Below are 19,587 nucleotides of genomic sequence, written 5' to 3' on the forward strand. Positions count from 1 at the left end.
AAAAATAGCGGGCCAAAGTTGTGGGCCTGACCGGAGATTTAAGGGTCTGCCACCGTCTTCTACTTGTAACATAAAACGCAGCAGCCTTCAGTTTTTGATTATCTGGTAGCTTCTTCAAAACTGTATCGAAGCAATAGCTGCACTCGGTTTGGTTACAACTCGTCGCCGTTTAGTATTAACGATCCCAGTCTGAGTGTCGTTTAACCTTGTAAGCCGCAAAAATGTCGACGGTAATGCAGAAAATCAAAGACATCGAAGATGAGGTAATTTTCTGATTAATTTTTAGTGTAATGAATTAATTTTGTTTGTAAAATTTGCTTAATTTTTGCTGGTGTTGTTGGAAGATGGCTCGGACTCAAAAGAACAAGGCCACAGCTCATCATCTTGGATTGCTCAAGGTACTAGTTTTAATTTGTTATTATGTAAGCTGTAGCAGTGCCATTTTCTACTTCAATTTAAACTCACTACAATGGAAGTAATTAATAATAATTTATTGAAGAATCTATATAAACTTATGGCTATGTTTGGTTCATGGAAACTGTGGAATAGCAATTTGATATGGAATGAAATAACTATTGAGGAATACTTATTCCATAAAATTTACATTGAACCATATACAGAGTTATTCTATACGGAATAGCTATTCTATTCCGGACTTATTCCATGAGCCAAACATACCTTATAGTCTATGTGTGGAATGAGAGTAATTGTCTTGAAAATATATCCTTCATTTAAATGAGACGGTGAGGTGAGGGCCTTATCCGTGAAAAAGAGAGAATTGATTCTGGGGTTCATCAACATTGAAGAATATAGGGAAAGCACATGGACTTTGTTTTAGATTGATTTTATTTTATATTAGTGTTAGTCTTACAGTTGTAACAATATCGCCACTTCGAATCTTTTTTAGTCTTCTGTTAAATCAGGATATAAATGTATTGTCAAAATAATTTACTAGTTACAAAGACAGCTTATCAGCCTAATGAGCATTTGGTTTGAAAAATAAGTTCAGGTAGTATTATGTTAAATTGTGCATGTTATCTCAATTATCTTATGGATTGTGTGCCGTCTTCTTATTTCCCCTCAGAGGTAGTATAGCTTAAAGCAGTTCAAAATTCAGTGAAACTAAGAGAAATCTCGACTACTGTTTTGTAGTACTTTATTCCCAAGTCGTCAATATTTTGTTGCCTTTTCTACCTTATGAACACCGATAATTTCCCTTTGTGATTGCCTATTTTGTGCTAGGCTAAACTTGCAAAGCTACGAAGAGAACTCCTTGAGCCTTCTGCAAAAGGAGGTGGTGGTGCTGGTCAAGGTTTTGATGTCACTAAAAGTGGAGATGCCAGAGTTGGCCTGGTTGGTTTTCCTTCGGTTGGGAAATCTACACTGCTAAATAAACTAACAGGAACTTTTTCAGAGGTACAAAGCTATTACCGTGATTTCATAGATTTAATTGTTGTCATTTATGGAATACATAAGCAACACAGGCACCTCACAATTTGAGCCTGAACTTATCATAGCAGAGTAAGTTTATAGCTAGTTATTAATCAGTTAATTCTATAAGGTATCAGTCTCTTCCCTACTCTTTATATCAGAACTAAAATATGTTTGCAATGGTCTGAAAGTACCTGGAAAGACTACAAACTTCAAGTGATCATTATGAAATATTTTTCTTGTGTTAAAACTTTATGCTGAATATTTTCAAATCTCATAGTTTATTCTGTCTTTAGTTATTTGATATGCTTATGTTATATGAGAATTATAGAGAGAGCCTTAATATCTAGGACTCTGGTTTAAGGTCGCTCCTATTTATGTGTTTTCTAAAAGCTGGGGTTAGAGATGAATGTGCTGATTACTTGGTAGCGTAAGAAGTGAGCATTACAATTTCTTGAAAACTGAATTCATTTGAACCTTTATGGCTTACAGGTCGCATCCTATGAATTTACTACCTTGACTTGCATCCCAGGTGTTATTGTATATAGAGGAGCTAAAATTCAGGTATAATTATTCTATATTTCTTTTCCTTTTCATGGGTCTATAGTCAGATTCAAACTACCATTAGGATAAGGATGTGTCACTACTGCAACATATAAGAGTTAGAAATTAATTTGATGCTCGGTGTCTCTTTTTAGTTTCGTTAGTTGTCCTCTTTGAAGTATTGGTCATCAGTATATGAATAGACATAGTGCCATTTCTGCTGTTTGAATATTAAAATTTTCGTCAAAAATATTTCATTTATTGATAAATTCATATGTAGTAGGTTTCCTGCAAGATAATGTTCTAATACTTTTCTTTCATGTTTATAGTTGTTGGATCTTCCTGGTATTATTGAGGGTGCTAAGGATGGGAAGGGTAGAGGAAGACAGGTACAATTTTTTTCTTTTGCTGGTGCTATAGGTTGCGGTTCAACTTCCATTTACTCTGGTTTGTGTTATTTTTTCTGCCTTCTAAACCAAAATGATGATCTTTGATTAATTAGTCATCTGAAATGGATATTGCATAGTGATTATACAAAAGCTGATAACTATTTTCATAGGAGTACTACTAATAACCTGCTAATTGTGGCATAGTTGTCATAGTATGTTAGCTCCATGATTGTTACTTATTATATTTTATTGAGAATCAAACTTGTTATTAATTCTCAAGGTCACAGATTTTATTAGAAAAGAGAAAGTGATGATATGAGAGGTAGTGAGGTACGATGTAAATGCTGATTACCATAGGATGTCAAGATGATCATTAAAGTTCAATCCTTTTTTCGTACTTATGTTGTAACTTACCCGCTCATGTATCTGTATTGAAATGCAATTAATATTTAGATTCTGCCATCTTCATTCAGGTTATTAGTACTGCTAGGACATGCAATTGTATCTTAATCGTTCTTGACGCCATAAAGCCGATAACTCACAAGCGTCTGATAGAGAAAGAGCTGGAGGGATTTGGCATAAGGTAAAACAGAAATACTGTGCATTCCATGATATGTTAATACTCTCTTTAGAAGTAGACATTGTTTCTTACTCGTAATGTGACATCGTGAATTTTTAATTCCTCATCCTTTTCCTTTGTTGAATCTTGGAAAATAGTCTTACTTGGATGCCTCCTTGTTGCTGGTAATATGTAAAAGTACTGCTTCCTCATTTGTTTTGCTTTCAATGCTATTTTTTTAAACTAGTTTAAAAGGCATGTGCTACACAGATTCATTTCTTGTAATCTTTTATTTGTAGGAACAAAGATAAAAAAAATGTGAAATTTTTCCTGAATCCTGATATGTAGCACAACTATTTAACAAGCACTAACTTTACAAGTTGGCTTTTGAACTGTGGACAATGTTCTCTAATGCATCGAAACAGATATTTAGGCTTCAACTGTAAAGCCATCAAGTTGAGATTAGCGCAGTTGCATATGTGGAAAGCGGAACTTCCACCGCTCGAATGACAAGCACCGATAAATTATGTTATGCTTTTGGTTGTTTGATATGTGTGTGTACAAACATACAAAATCTTTTTGTAGAACGATAAATATATCAACATTCAGTATATGTCCAAAATTTTCTTGAACAATTGTGGTTAAATATCCGTGTCTTCTGGATGATTTTCTAATAGTTTTACTTCTATGCTGGATTCCTCATAAGATCATCAAATTACATTTTGATGATTGATAGTTCTGTTTGTAAATCCACTGTTGTTTTTCTGAGAACAGATTAAACAAGGAACCACCTAATCTCACATTCAGGAAGAAAGAAAAGGGTGGGATTAATTTCACCTCAACAGTTGCTAACACTCACCTTGATCTCGATACTGTGAAGGCAATATGTAGCGAATACAGAATTCATAATGCCGATATCACACTGAGGTATGATGCAACGGCTGATGACCTTATAGATGTCATCGAGGGCAGTAGGATATACATGCCCTGCATATATGCGATAAACAAGATTGATCAGATTACCCTTGAAGAGCTGGAGATTTTGGACAGACTTCCTCACTACTGCCCAGTCAGGTGATTTGGTTTCTTGCTTAAATTATTATTCTAAAGTTTTCATTGTTGATAAGCTGTTCTATAGTTTGCATCTATAAAGACCCGATGCAGATACCGGAAAACAACATTTAAAAAAAATAAAAGACTCGAAATGTGGGAAAAAGATGTAAATAATAATAAAATAGAGATATATACATTTTTAACAAGTAATGAAATGAATCATTAAAAAATATTCAAGATTTAAGTTCATAAAGAATAATAACTTATCTATGAATTCCATAACTATAATTGAAATGAATATTTTTAAAAGATTCTATTATAACAAAAATATTATACAATTCAGTGGAATTTAAAAAATTAAATTTATCGCCGATAGTGTAAATAATAAACTTTGTGAGTAGTATAATATTTTTGTTTAGATTTTTTTTATAGTATACAGACACTGAAGCATTTTAGGAGCGGAGAAACGCATCTTTATCAAGGCTTGCTATTTAAATTTGCATTAAGATTATATAAGCAATTTTGAATCCATAAATATGGTTGTAAATGAGCCGAGTCGAGCTGGGTTTCGAGTTAAGTTTTTAGGTACTTGAACTTGAGATTGACATTGAGCTTGAGTTGAGTTTTAAATAGCTTGATAAAGGGATAAGTTCATCTATATCTTGTGGTTTCGATTTTTGTCGCAAAGGTCCTGTGAAGTTTTTTTACTATCATATGGTCATGTGGAATGAACTTTTGGCAAACCAATTTCGTTAGTAAAATCAGTTGAAGGGCTTAATTGACGTAAATAAAGTACAATCTAGTCGCTTAACTTATTTTAAATCTAAACTAGCCTAAAAATAAACATCAATGTATTATAATATTATTTTTTAAGAATCCAAGAAATATAACTTGTTCAAAATAAGTGAATATCATACTTCGTTCATGGTTTCTTTTGTTTATATTAGATTAATTTGGATTAAAATAAGTTGAGTGAGTAAAGTTTGTTTTATGTATATCAATTAAGTATTTATTATTAAAAGTTATACCATTTATTAAAAAAGTTGGGCATTTTTTTTTGCTAAAATTTCATTCCACAGGACTAGGGGTGTAAATGAACCGAGCCGTTCGCGAGCAGCTCGGTGTTTGGCTCGATAAGAGCTTGGTTTATGTTCATTCGTATTTTAGACGAACCGAGCTCGAGTTTGATTTTATGTTCGTTAATATAAATAAGCCGAACATGAACATAGTGGTGTTCGGCTCGTTTACGTTCACGAACAGCTCGAACAAGAGTTCGTGAACGAGCTCGATTAAGAGTTCGTGAACAAGTTCGTATATAGTTCTCAAACAAGTTCGTTTAACTACTGTTCGCAAACTAATTTATATTTAAATTAATTTATATAATTATGTTTCCAATTTATTCAGCTCATATTCGTGAACGAGATCGATTAGATTGTTTTTAATTTATTTAGTTCATATTCATGTTTGTTCGTTTAACAGCTCGTGTTTGTTCGTTTATCCGCTAAACAAGCGGGCTCGCGAACGAGCTCGTTTTCTTGTTTAGTGCTTATCAATCTTGTTCGCGAACTTGTTCGTTTAGCGGCTAAACGAATGAACACGCTGAATACTAAAAAATCTAAACGATCCAAACATGAACACTCCGTTCAAAGTTCGACTGAACATGAACCAAACATGAACACTCCGTTCAAAGTTCGACTAAACATGAACCAAACATGAACACTCCGTTCAAAGTTCGACTAAACATGAACCAAACATGAACACCTTATTCGCTAAACGAGCTGAACATGAACACTCCAAAGCTCGGCTCGGCTCGGTTCATTTACATCCCCTATACAAGACACAACATCCTTTAGGATCTAAAAATTTCACAAGACCCTTCGTGTTAAAAGTCAGAACCACATAGTAGTTAAATGAATTTATCCCTTAACTTAATGAGCTTTTTATGAGTTTGAGCCTAATCGAGTTCACATAATTAGTTTATTTACTTTTATGTTAAGCACTTGATTCTTTGTTTTATACATCAATAAACTTTTGTGAACCCAGAAAACTTACGAAACATACCAAATCTTGCAGTGATTTTTAAGATTAACCTTTGGTTGAAAAATTTACAATTTTTATTATCTAAGCGATAAAATGAGCTGACTTGAAAAGTTTATATTAGTAGCAGTTAAGTGCACAAATTTAGAGCTGTTATTAGTATATGGCCCTAAATTCATTTACAATACTGTTGACAATTCTTTTTTTAACATAGAAATTTACCATCTTCTTATGAAGATAAAAATAATTATAATAAGATCATGAAAAGTTCTGTCATTCAAAGAGAACTATAAAATGGAAGGAATTAGCAAGTGAAAGTAAAAATAAAATTAAAAAAAAGTTAAAAAGTTTTAAGAAAATGGTAAATTGGTAACTGTTAATCTCGTAAATAAACTAAAGCACAAGGGTAAATTCATAGAATTTAAAAGTTTGATAAGATAGAAATAATAAGCAAGAGTTAAAAAAAATTATAGTCTTAAGAAAATGGTTAATTCAATTGGTAGAATTTTATAGGTTTGATAACATTTGCGAGCCTGTCAAGTCAATCATCACGGAGCTCGAGCTTGACTTGAGTCGATTTTGATATTGTGTAATAATTCACTAGTTAGCTCGACACTCTTACAAATTGTCATCCAGATATTTGAAAAAATTGAGGGAGGCGGCAGGCATTTTTTACTTGTAATCTTGTGATGAATGGAAATTAGTGGTTCTTGCAATCCTAGCAGCATTTGCTTGGTTTCAGTTAGGGGATATCACCTCCCTGATTCTCTTCTGGTTTTAAATTGAATCTCATCGCATAATGTATATTTTTTGGCGATATGATTGCTGCAATGGATGATAAGTAAATTTTATTGGATTACCTGGCTATAAATGTAACAAGCTCTGTCCATAATTTTCGAGCTGACTTGCGCTTACACAAATTTTTCCAAAACGCTGGAACTGTCTTAATATTTAGGGTCATACAGATGCATACTCTTTTGTGATATTATGTACTATACAGTAATTGTACGTAAAATGGTTAATATTTTTATGCCATGTGTTTTAAATAGTACATTCTATTGCCATATACATTCAAAATCAAAGTTAATGTTTTGCAAACAAAACATAAGAATTTAATTTGAAAGGAAAAAAGTAGAGCAAGTATTCAGATCAGCAACCTGACTTGGCTAGAAACTCAATGTGGGCTTGGTGCAAGCTATGGCTTGTGTATAACTGGCTTATCCCAGTCGATCCAAACTCCTTAGCTGTTTTTCCTGGCTGGGAACAACTTCCTCATTAGTGAGGACAGATCCCTCCCAATCTTTCATTGATCTCCTATAATGGGAAGCAGTGCCCTGGAATTGAAATTTATTATAGTATTGTACATATTATAGCTGATAATGACAGTCCTTAATTTTTCATTTAGCAATACATACTAATGTTGTTGGTCTTTGTCAATAAGTTAGTTATTTTTCACATCATTGCCTCTTTCCTATTTAGTCCTTTACGTTCCATACTCATTTTTATGGCTACTCTACAGTGCTCACCTTGAATGGAATCTTGATGGTTTGTTGGACAAGATATGGGAATATCTTAATTTGACTCGCATTTACACGAAACCTAAGGGCATGAATCCAGACTATGAAGATCCAGTGATTCTGTCATCTAGAAATTGTACAGTGGATGATTTCTGCACCAGAATCCATAAGGATATGCTGAAACAGTTCAAATAGTGAGTGTCTCTTAGTTTTATTTATTGTTTGTGTTTATGCAGTGTCATGTACTTACCTTTGGCATATGGTACAGCGCGCTGGTATGGGGATCAAGCGCAAAGCACAAACCTCAGAGAGTTGGCAAGGTTTTGCATTCCCCTTCTGCATTTGTCTTTTTCTTTTTCTTTTATCTGTTTTCACTCGAGTTTGCTTTTATTTTAATTTTCAGGAACATGAACTAGAGGATGAAGATGTGGTACAAATAATAAAGAAAGTGTGACAAAGTCATCTCCGATTTGTGAGTTCTTTGGTGAGATCTGTAAGCTATGAATTCTGCGGTTTTGAAGGTAATCGAGTTGGAGCGGAACTCACATGGTGAGCATAGTAGGAAACAGATTGATATGAAATTATGCTATTATCCAATCAGGCACTTCAGTTATGTATCTGTTTGCCCATGGTATGTATGACTTAAATGATGAGACTGAGCAAATAGGATTAGTTGAGAAATACAAATTGGAAAGATAGGTGATGAAGAATTGTGGATTTACTTAATGAATTGGGTGTCAATTCATCACGTGTTTAACTGTGTTATTGGTATTTTGTCTTTGCAGCTGAACTATTCAAAACATGGTATGGCAATGGTTTTGTTTTTTATTTTGCTTATGAATTTTCTTTTATGCTAATATATATAATGAATCTGCCCCCAAAATGATTCGAAAGCTAATTCCGGGGTTGACCACAAAATTGCCCAAAAAGTCGTGCAATTTTTAAAATTGTGCTCAAAGTTTAAAAATTTCACTTTTATCTAAGACGTGAATTATTTTATTTTCATCTTCGACGCTTTTGTTTTTGCCTATGAAAAATACATCTTTGATATTTCAAAATTATAATGCTGTTGATACATTGTTTTTAGCGACAAATCTGTAAGAACAGAACTGCATGCAAACAACTTGGGAACAATGAATAGAAGCAATACGCTGGTTCCACTTAGGAGTGGAACAGAGTTGAGAGCTTTCAGAATTGGTTTAAAACATATTCAAAATCAACTCAATAATCGAGTTCAAACTATGAATTAAATTCCCAAGTCAAATTGTATTATTAGATCCTCAAGTCAACACGTTTGCAAAACTTATTAAATATGGATCAATTTGCTTTTAAATTGGAGGAAATTACACTATTTATAAAAAAAATGAAAATAATTGTAAAGATATTATTGGTTTTTTTAATTTACGAAAATACTAGTTGATTTAAAAATATCAAAGATAAAAAATAATTACAAAAATATGGTAATGTATATTATTTGTATAATATCAATATACTGAATTTCTATGCGTATTGTATATAAACTAAAATTTTACCAACATTATACTAAGAGTATACATATCAGAACATATTGAAAGTTTATTAATATTAAATAAAATTATACCAACACTACACCACATCGTAGAAATTAAACTAACAGTATACTAAAATTATATCAACAATATACAAATTTTCTGGTTCACTACCTAACTAGTGCAAATATATATAAATAATGTATACAATATCAACATGAAAATATATATAAAAAATTATTATCGATATACTAAAAATATATTGAAATTATATCAATATTATACCAAATACTGTTTTTAAATTCTATGATTCATAAGTTTTAATATACTAAAATAATAGCAACAAATATTGTAATTTTGTAAATAATTTTCATTTTTTAATATTTTTGTAAATACTTTTAAATCAACTCAGTATTTTGTAAATGCAAAAACTCAACACTTGTTTTTGTAATTTTTTTTTTAAAATTTTAGATATATTTGTAGGAACCCCTTTAAACTATGGGTCAATTTAAACTTTTTATTATCATACATTTTTATATAATAAATGAATATTTAATTAGTCAAGTCATATCATATTCAATTTATAGTTATTCTATCGAGTTTGCTGGAATTTTATAATCAAATGGAGTTTCACAATAGTTTAATCTAGTCCCAATGCTAGATGAAAACTGTATGATGCTCATTGAAAATAGAGAGAAGAATCATTTCAATCAAACTAGGTATAATACAAGGGAGAGAAACAGAAGAAAAACTAGTTAAGAAATAGAAGGCAGAGAAGAAGATGAGTAAATGGATGTTTGGATGATTACAAATGAGGTAGCTCACGATCAAACCGCTTCGTTCGATTTTATTAGGCTTTAACACAGCAGTTGAAGCACCTGAAAAAGCTTCTCCTTGCCTGTTTAAACAAATTCCACAATCAGTTAAATATCATATAAATAGCATTATTAGTACATGTTTGGAATCCATATACAAATATAATCACTAAGAGTTGGCTGAAAGTTCCGGTTTACGGAGACTTCGAACCTCCATTCTATGGAATAAAAGGTCATAAGAATGGTACAAAAGCTTCTATAGCATGTGCATGCTTCCCTCTATGACCAAACACCTCTATACTGCCTAACATTTCATCTAATTGCTTGCCGGTACTGATCCTAGATGTTCAATCATCAATAAGCTAGGACCACACGGGACCATTGTGCGATAATTGAGCTGTTCAAGGCCTAGAGATCTAAAATGACCTTTAGAGTTTATAATCCCCATATCTGTTTTAAAATACTTGGAACTTGGTATAGTTGTATACAACATTAGCTTCTTACGCACTTCTAACAAGTACAATAGTTTTCCTTTCCGTTCTCCTCCCGAAATTTTAACTGTTTAAATTTTTTAATAGAGTTGGAAGTCTTATTTTCATGCAATAAGAAAATATGAGACTTGAATGAGTATGTTCTTCCTCTGTAGTGCAGTATTATAATTTTATAATATATTGGAGTATGGGACCTTATTGAGTTTATTCTTTTTTCTTTGTTTGAGCATTATTGAGTTTATTCCTCTTCACTCTGTTTTTTTATACAATACATTATCTAATAAGTCCCTTTCCTGTGCCGAATTGGCCCCAATGAAAGACTGCAAAAATAAAATACAACCTGAAAAATCGAATTGAATCGAACCGAACCTCTAATTGAGTACGGTTCGGTTTGAAATTATAATTTTTTCAGTTTTTCAGTTTCAGTTTGAATTTGAAGTAAAATAATTGAAGTTCATTTTTGGTTCTAGCCGAATTGAAAAAACCAAACAAATAAATAAAAAGAACTAAACCGTCTAGTTTGTTCGGTTTAAAATATTTCAAAATCCTTATGAAATCATCAGTTTAATATATTACAAAATCCTTATGAAATCAGTCGGGTTTAAAAATAAAAATAAAGTTTTTCAATCTTTATTTCAATTAGTTCGGTTTGAACCAAATGCACACCCTTAACCCGATGCATTGACCGAGCATGGTAAGAGCACCAGGTTTGGTACCCTTTTTCCTTTAAAAGAGGGGTTCAGATTCCTATATCAAGTGGAGTAATCTTTTTTCGGAAAGACAAATTAAAATACTCATTAAATACATACTACCTACTAGCTTGCAACATTGACCCACCCATTTTAATTAACACAACCAAGCAATTTCCTTACCACTATATCACATGTCTGCCATTATAGCCTACCACATTTCTTTTATTTATTAGTACTATGTTATTCTCTAAATACTCTAACTTAATAACTACCAACTGCTGCTACCATAATTATAACCGTACTAGATATATTATCTTTAATGAACTTTATGAAAAGAGATATATGAAGAATCTTACATTAGGAGGGTGCTGGTGATGGCTCTGATGGTAATGGTCGTTTTCGTGGTGGTGATCATGATCATTACGGGTAGCTTTTGCGGTGGTGGCTGTCGGGTTAATGAGGTCGTCTTCATTGCCGAGACTGGCTCTTGACACATCCCTCTTGTTCTGCTTCCTCATTTCCCTGATTTTTGAGAAATCCATCGAATAATCCGGCAATGGACCCTTTTGATCCCAATCTCCAAATTGTGGTACTGATAGCCATGGTGCATTTTTCTTCACAAACAACGAAAAGATTTAATTAACTAACGTTCTATCACCTTTGAAAAATTGACTGCAACATTTTCAATTTGCAACATCTAAAATCTATAACTGAAAGGTTGTTAGTAAATTAATCACTCAAATTTCAGCATACAAGAAGGGAGAACAATTCATGACATTTCAGTCTTTGCTTAGCAGATAAAAAACCACATCAATAAAGAAACTTGATCGGATACAAACTATGCCGCATCGAAACTTCTCGAGTTCTAAATTTGATGTATCTACATTTTACCATGGAAATGCTTATAAAATTCTGAAGTTCTACGTATACAGTAACCTATTTCTATTTCCTAATTCAGCATATTCCATTTCAACATTTTCATTTCCGTGATAGTAGTGTACAAAAAAAATTACAACATGGAGAACAGAATAGTGATGACAACTATCCATTTCGATATTTTCCATTTCCATATTTTCGTTTCAATTTCCGAGCTACTCGGATACAAGTGTACGAAGATTGAAACATGGAAAGCAGAATTATAATGACAAATCATTGACAATTTCAAAGCTAGAATTTCCAACTTCTGTTACTGTTATACATGTATTATTATAATAAAGCAAGAACTTTGACTGTTTCAGACATTCGAAAAGTCCAAAATGATGACTTAGCTCGAATAAGTATTCACAAAAACAAGGTAAGAAAGCAACTTTTTGACCCAGAAACAAATAAAATCATCCAATCAAATCTACATCAACATAAACACCATAATTAGCGATCACAACCATAAACATAAACATAATCCAATCTTCATTAAACACATGCATATAACAAGAATTCATGACACACAACAAAGAGAGAGCCGAGGACTTCACTAGTAAGATAGCACGAACACTTCATTCGATTAACGTTTTTCATTTTGGAAACGTGCCGGACACATTACATTTCGGACACGAAACTTCCCTTTTTTACATAGAAAACCTTAAAATAACACTGTTTTGCCGTGTCCGAGTCCAAATATGTAACAAATTTCGATTTCCATGGTAAATAATGACTAAAATCCACAGAAAATCAAGCTAAAACTACTCAAGAAACAATCTTTATAATAAATAGTTACTCCCCATTATCAAACTTACATAATCAAGAACCAAAAACATAACAGAACAGAAAATTAAAGACAAAAAGAGAGTAATACCTCCTTACGATCCTCCATGAAAGTAAAACAAGTTTCAAAGAATTCAAGAAATGAAAAACAAGTTTCAAAGAATTCAAGAAAGTAAAAGAGATGAGCTTTGTGGGTATGTATTTGATTTTTGTAAAGTGGGAATTTCAATCAGAAGTTAGTTTATGTGATGAAAGTTTATAGATAAAATAATGGAATAAATAATAAAAGAATAAACTCAAAATGTTGTGTACTGACTACAGCGCGATGACAGCCTCTTTATTTTTTTTTCTTTTAAATACGAACACTTTTCTGACACGTACTTTTTATTTTTGCTTTACTTCTTCTGCGAAACTCTCTTTCTATTCGTTTTTATTACCTAAATGCCACCCTCCAACACGGTTTCATATACTTTTATAAGAGAAATTTCGCAGACTAAGTCAATTATATCATAACACCTCATTAAAATGAAATTATTTTTATAATTTTATTTGTTATTTGCATACACTTTTAAATAATGATATTAAAAAATATCTTCATTTTAATGAAATGTTATAATATAATTGGTTTAGCATATGGATGACGTAATGAACTGAGTCTACTTAATAATTTGAGAGAATTAAAGAAATACCTCAATAAGAAAAAAATTAGCAATTACCTACCATAATTTTTAGACTTGACTTACCTACCTATCTGTGTCAGCAAATTATTTTTATACTCTGCCCTATTTGTTTTTATACCTAAAAATTAATACACTTGTTTACAGTGTCTTCTTCTTCTTCTTTTCTTCATTTTTTTCAATTTAATTTAAAAAAAATAAATAAATCAACAAATCAAGTTTAATCTTCAGCTCATAACATTTTAGAAAATTAATTTTTGTGATTTTATTACTATTTTTTATAGATTTATTGCTAGTTTCAAATCTATTTTCCGAACCGCTCAAATTTTTAATTCGTAATCAAATCGCTTCAAATTTCACTTAGAATTCAAATCCAACGATCATAACTTTCTCCAAAAACAAAGGAAACTGATAATTTTTATTTATTTATTCTATTAAAAACGGTTTCTAACTGTTTTAAACACAGTTTCAAATGCGGTTTCAAATGCATTTTCAAACGGTTTCATACAATTTTTAAAAGACATATTTATTATCATTATACAATGGCTTCAAACAGTTTACAAGCGTATCAAACAGTTTCCAAAAAAACAGGTTCAAACAGTTTACGATGGTTTCAAACAGTTTATAAAGGTTTCAAACAGTTTCATAAAACACAATTTGCAATTTTTATCTAAAAACAGTTTCAAACAATTTAAAAATGTTTCAAACAGTTTACAAAGGTTTCAAACAGCTTAGAACGGTTTCTAAAAACACTTTAAAACAGTTTCAAAATTAACAGTTTCAAACAATTTAAAAATGTTTCAAATAGTTTACAAAGGTTTCAAACAGTTTAGAACAGTTTTTGAAAACACTTTAAAACAGTCTCAAAAATAACAGTTTCAAACCGTTTACAAACGTTTCAAACAGTCTAAAACAGTGTCTAAAAAACACTTTCAAACATTCTAAAAATAACAATTTCAAACAGTTTCAACAAAACAGTTTCAAACCGTTTACAAAAGTTACAAACAGTATAAAACAGTTTCGAAAAAACCGTTTCCAACAATTTCTAAAATTAATTTAAAAACGTTTGAAAACCATGTCAAAACATCATTAATGAAGAAAAAACGATTTTTTTCAAAAAAATTGAAAAAAACACCAAAAAACGATATTACAATTAAAACAATATAGAAAGAAGAAGAAGAAGATTCTGAAGAAAAAAAAAGATCAATGATGGTGATGGCGATTACGAAAATCTTCGTTATTTCTTGAGACAAATTATGTCGAATTTTTCATAATGAATTCTTCTTTATCTTGAATTTTTGGATAGAATTTGTTAAGAAATTTTATTAAAATGAAAAAAAATAAAAAAAAAGTTGCAGAGAAAAGAAAGAAGAAGAAGAAGAAGAAGAAAAAGAGAGAAGAGAAGAAAGAGAAAAGAAGAGCAAGAAAAGAAAGAAAGAGAAAAAGATAAAAAAAATAAAAGTACACATGTGTCTTTCACGAGTGGAGTAAAAATGCTAATAAGTTAAAAATTCTAATTGGGTAGAGATAGAAACATTACAAAAAGAGAGTAAAAATATAAATTTTCAAAATTGAGGTATTTAAAACAAATAAATCTAAAAACATAGTGTTTTGTGTAAATTCCTCTAATAATTTCTCTCTTTATAGAATAGCTTTTTGGTATTTGCAAGTGTCTATTATTTATATTATAGTTACTTATTTTAATTTAATAATTAATTATAAATAATTAAAAATGAAGTATAGAATTTTAAAAGTTAAAAAAAAAATTTAAAACATATAAAAAATAAATCGAATTTATTAAGTTATTAGACTTCATAAAAATATAATTTTTGTTTATATTGTTTCAAAAATAATTTTAATGACTGAATTGAAATTTAATTTTTTTAGTAAATTTTTTGGTAGTTGACTAACATAAAAAAAATAAACAAAAATATTAAAATGTCAACGGAAAAATAAAATAAAAATTATACTGTTTAATTTTTGAATAAAAAAGGTATAAATTGATACTATATATAAAAGGTTTGAAGATAATTTAATAATTTGATTATTTTAAAGTCATTTAAAATATATTTAATATAGCAATTCAAGATTTGTGTGGATGACGTTGGATTGAGAGAATGAGATGGGAGACTAGTTAAAATTTCGAAGAACCACTGGCTTCCAGCCGGGCTAATTTCATATTATGCACATAGACATTCTCTTTAACTTATGACTCTTGTGTATTTTATTTTTCATACAAAGACATCTCATTATTAATCGATTATAATACATTTTAAAAACAATAAAGTCTCTAAAAATCCCCCAAATCAAACAAATTAAATATGACCAACCTAACTGATCAATATTTAAAATATGAATAAACAGCCTAAGTGATCATTGGAATAAATATTATAAGACCTAATCAACCAGAAGACGCGAATAAGGAATTTCGGAACATGCAAAATATGAGTAAAGGACTCAATTCCGAGAATGAAACAAACAACCTGGGCAAAAAGATTGATATCATGAATATCTTAAAAAGATATATGTATGAACAATGGTATTTTCGGAGCTCTGGTTTGCTCAAGTTTATGGTAATTTTAATGGTCAAAAATAGAATGGGAAAAGGGTCATTTATACCCTTAAGGTTTGACTTTAAGATTAAATAAGCCCTCAACGTACAAAAAGGTCATATATGCCCCTAACATCTTAAAAAATGAACAATCAGGCCCCCGATTTGGACAACCAGACCCCTAACCTTTCATTGATGCGTCAAATTTAGGGGCTTGGTTGTCAACATTTTAAGACGTTAGGGGCATATTTGAACCTTTCCGGACGTTAAGGGCTTAATTGATCCTGGAGATAAACCATAGGGGCATAAATGACCCTTTTCCCAAATAGAATCGTCATCTAAATAAGTAAAGAAATACTTTTTTTACCGACTGAATGTCCCACTCACTTATGGATGCATAAGACGTCATGCATCTAACTTTCAGTCTTCAGATTTGTGGACACAATTAACTCTTGTACTTGGTTTATTAATTTTAGGGTTAATTACATATAAAATCACCACCTTTACACGAAATTGCAAAAATAACACGACCTTTAAAACGTGGCAATTCAGGGCACCACCTTTCATTTCTTTTCAAAAATAACACGGGCACATTTTTAGTGGCATTTTTGCTGACGTGGCGTGACAAGTGGCACTCTTATCGGGTGTCCAAGTCAGCAAAATTTTATCAAAAAACGTGCCCATGTTGTTTTTAAAAAGAAATGAAAGGTGATGCCCTGAATTGACACGTTTTAAAGGTCGTGTTATTTTTGAAAATTCGTGTAAAGGTGGTGATTTTATATGTAATTAACCCTTAATTTTATCTATTTAACTAGCATGTCCCAAGTAAAACAATTCGTGTTATATATGCAATAACAGTCTCATCAAATAGAACGTCCAGATAAATACTGGAAAGTAAATGATTAGAAATAAGTGAAAGAAGTAAATGTAAACATGCATTACATTCATGATTGGCATATGAATCGATATGTACTGATATGATGAGTAAGAAGCAAATAATCCTAAACAAGCATCTAACCTTAGGGGTTCCTAACACATAATGGATACAAGCAGATTTTATTCCAATTACATGCATAAATCCTAAACTGGAGATACAAGTGGGATTAATTTTAGTATCTACCATCTTGAATGTATATACCACTACTAATTATAGATTTCATGACAGTCCTAGAATTCCTATGTGATTTGATTAGTTTGGAACTAAACTAACGTGATTATTTGATTAAGCCTATTAAAATTGGATTTGTCCATACATTCAAAGCAATAAACACTTTCAACATACTCAATACTATACTTTATATACATATAAGGCTAGAGATACTTTTAAACCTCATTCTAGAGTGTCTAGAGGTTGTTGGTCGTTTGTCTGCCAATACTGTTAGATTCAAGATCTGGTCAAAACATGAAAGTTGTTTATCTAGTCAATATGAGTTCAGTGGTCCAAACCGGAGTCGATTCTGAATTAAAACAAAGCGGGAAACATTGAAATAAGTTACTAGATCGAAGATCTAGGGCATTGTGGACCATGATGTTATTGATGACATGGCACATGGCAGCATTGTTGAAGTGGCAACGACATGCTGACTCGTATGGGTCCAGAAAAATATAAAATAATAATAACTTACAATTAATTGCATGTCCAACATCTCAAACATGGAGCAATTTTGAGTTTGGATGAACCTGGAAACGCAAAAACAAGTTCAGGATTCAGAGACGAAGATTTACAAAAGCTGACAGACGAAGAATACGGTTCCAGAAGGAATGGCGGCATTGCCAGATTAGAGTGGCGGAGGCTCCCCGTCGTTATGGTGGCGATGCCACAACTCTCTTTTCGAACCAGGTTTGATATTTTGTCCATAAAATATGCAAAAAAAAAATAAAAAACGCATAATTAAACTTTTGGAATCAATATTTAACCAAAATGACATATAAAAGCAATAAAAAAACACCCTAAATATGGATCTAGAAGTGAAATCATAGGCAATCATGGCAATTTACTTAAGAACGCAAAAACAGTAATCACGCAACTAATATATTGAAATTGAAATTGAAATTGAAATTGAAATTAAATGTGTGAATGTATATACTTATGTGTTTTAGGGAATGATTAGGGTTCTCAGAAGTACCGTCCTGAGTTACGAGGTCATTGTTTAGTGATTTGAATGTAGAATCCAGTGTAGAACGCCGTGCAACAGTAAATCTTTGAAGATTTTAAGCGTATAAGCTCGATTTGACTGATTAATTGTGGTAGTGGCTGGAAATTATGTGTGGTTGCTGAGATTTGGTTTGAGATTTAGGGTTTCCGTATAATTATGCGAGCCAACCCCTTAATTAATTGATGTGCTAAGGTGATGTTTATAGAGGTTATGTTAGCTAGGGTTGGGGTTTAGTGTGCTTAGAGTCTAGATTAGGTTAAAACTCCTATTTTGGGTCAATTAAAGATTATTTTTGAAATATACAGCGTTTGCCATTAAAAAGGTGGAAAAAGGTTATTTCTAGTCCCTAAAAGTGTCAAAAAGGCTTCCGGGTTACTAAGATTAGGTTTTGGGTAATTTAGTTTTTAAAACCTACAAATTGGCCTTTAAACTTCTAAGTCATTGTAATTAGTCCAATTTATTAGACTTCTATCACAATCGATTTGGATTTTTATGGATTATTTGAAACAATTACGCTTCAGCCCTTTAAGTTTGATGCTGTGTATCTATCTAATCCGCTTGAATTCTAACAAGCGGATCGCCAGCTCAACACCCGGACGGATGTCTCTAGAAATCAACATCGAACGCTTCAATCCCTTATCACTCTTTTACATGTTCGAAAAAGAGGTGTCCACAGTCCCCCCCCTTTGACATGAATTAACAAAGTAGGTCAATTTTTGTTAAAGCATGATACTCGCTGTGTGACAAGCAATAAGGATATTTCCCACCAGTGGAGATATTTACTCGCCGATAGTTTAGTAATACCTTGTCTGAGCATTACCGGTTGAGGTGCGCCGTACTGATTCTGTGCCCCCTACTTTTGATCTACCCTACATCTATCGCGCCTAAGAGTAGTGCTTTTCAAATAGCCTGAAGGTCGTCCGCGGGATCCGAACTGCCTAAAATTTGCCCCGTGGAATGGAGCTGCATCCCTTAGCCGCCCTGGGGGGATCCAATGGCTTGAATCCTATATGGTATTGGTATTTATCATGTTTGGTGCCTCCTAGGTTTGTAGAGGAGACATCATCCCCTCAGCTGTCCTAAGGGCCATCATATTGAGTTGATGCGTGATAATTATCCTATATGGTACTTCCTAGGTTTGTAGAGGGGCCATCATCCCCTCGGCTGTCCCAAGGGCCATCATATTAATTGGATGCTTGGATTCTGTAATTATTCCACAATTATTAAAACCATCAGAGGTTTATTTGAACTATTGCAGACAAAATATGTGACATCGTCTTAACAATAAAAATCATCTTCCATCCGGAGTCTCGCATGTAGGGTTCGACCGCTATTATGCTACTTTCTGTCGCATTCTGCAAATTCTAGAAACCTCGATGTTTCTGTTCCGCTGGGTGCTTGAAGTCAATTCTATCCTCTGGGGATGAAAAATATGGTCCTCTAGAGGTAAAAATCTACTATAGAGTC

General features: G+C 31.9%; 2 protein-coding genes across 2 annotated transcripts; one reads left to right on the forward strand and one right to left on the reverse strand.

The window, feature by feature from the left end:
* Window positions 1–63: 63 nt before the first annotated feature.
* Window positions 64–8,357, forward strand: LOC126656554 (developmentally-regulated G-protein 3). Its single transcript, XM_050351144.2, has 10 exons — window positions 64–263; window positions 345–398; window positions 1,243–1,416; window positions 1,924–1,995; window positions 2,304–2,363; window positions 2,837–2,946; window positions 3,697–3,996; window positions 7,532–7,723; window positions 7,798–7,849; window positions 7,933–8,357. Exons 1-10 carry the CDS (start codon window positions 222–224, stop codon window positions 7,981–7,983), a joined length of 1,107 nt encoding a protein of 368 aa, XP_050207101.1. The 5' UTR covers window positions 64–221; the 3' UTR covers window positions 7,984–8,357.
* Window positions 8,358–9,676: 1,319 nt separating this feature from the next.
* LOC126657784 (uncharacterized) lies at window positions 9,677–13,012 on the reverse strand. The gene is made up of 3 exons (XM_050352555.2): window positions 12,828–13,012; window positions 11,392–11,649; window positions 9,677–9,935 (listed from the first exon to the last, which is right to left on the reverse strand). The coding sequence occupies exons 1-3, from the start codon at window positions 12,843–12,845 to the stop codon at window positions 9,888–9,890; spliced, it is 324 nt and encodes a 107-aa protein (XP_050208512.1). The 5' UTR covers window positions 12,846–13,012; the 3' UTR covers window positions 9,677–9,887.
* Between the last annotated feature and the right edge of the window lie 6,575 nt (window positions 13,013–19,587).

Source organism: Mercurialis annua, linkage group LG7, assembly GCF_937616625.2.
Source record: "Mercurialis annua linkage group LG7, ddMerAnnu1.2, whole genome shotgun sequence".
Taxonomy (NCBI): domain Eukaryota; kingdom Viridiplantae; phylum Streptophyta; class Magnoliopsida; order Malpighiales; family Euphorbiaceae; genus Mercurialis; species Mercurialis annua.

Excerpts from the sequence above, each read along its gene's own strand:
- LOC126657784 (XM_050352555.2), bottom strand. Across the intron at positions 9,936-11,391 it reads ATCACCAGCACCCTCCTAAT|GCAAGGAGAAGCTTTTTCAG; the intron begins GTAAGATTCTTC and ends TTGTTTAAACAG.
- LOC126656554 (XM_050351144.2), top strand. The coding sequence starts at position 222 with ATGTCGACGGTAATGCAGAAAATCAAAGACATCGAAGATGAG. Across the intron at positions 264-344 it reads TCAAAGACATCGAAGATGAG|ATGGCTCGGACTCAAAAGAA; the intron begins GTAATTTTCTGA and ends TGTTGTTGGAAG. Across the intron at positions 2,947-3,696 it reads CTGGAGGGATTTGGCATAAG|ATTAAACAAGGAACCACCTA; the intron begins GTAAAACAGAAA and ends TTCTGAGAACAG.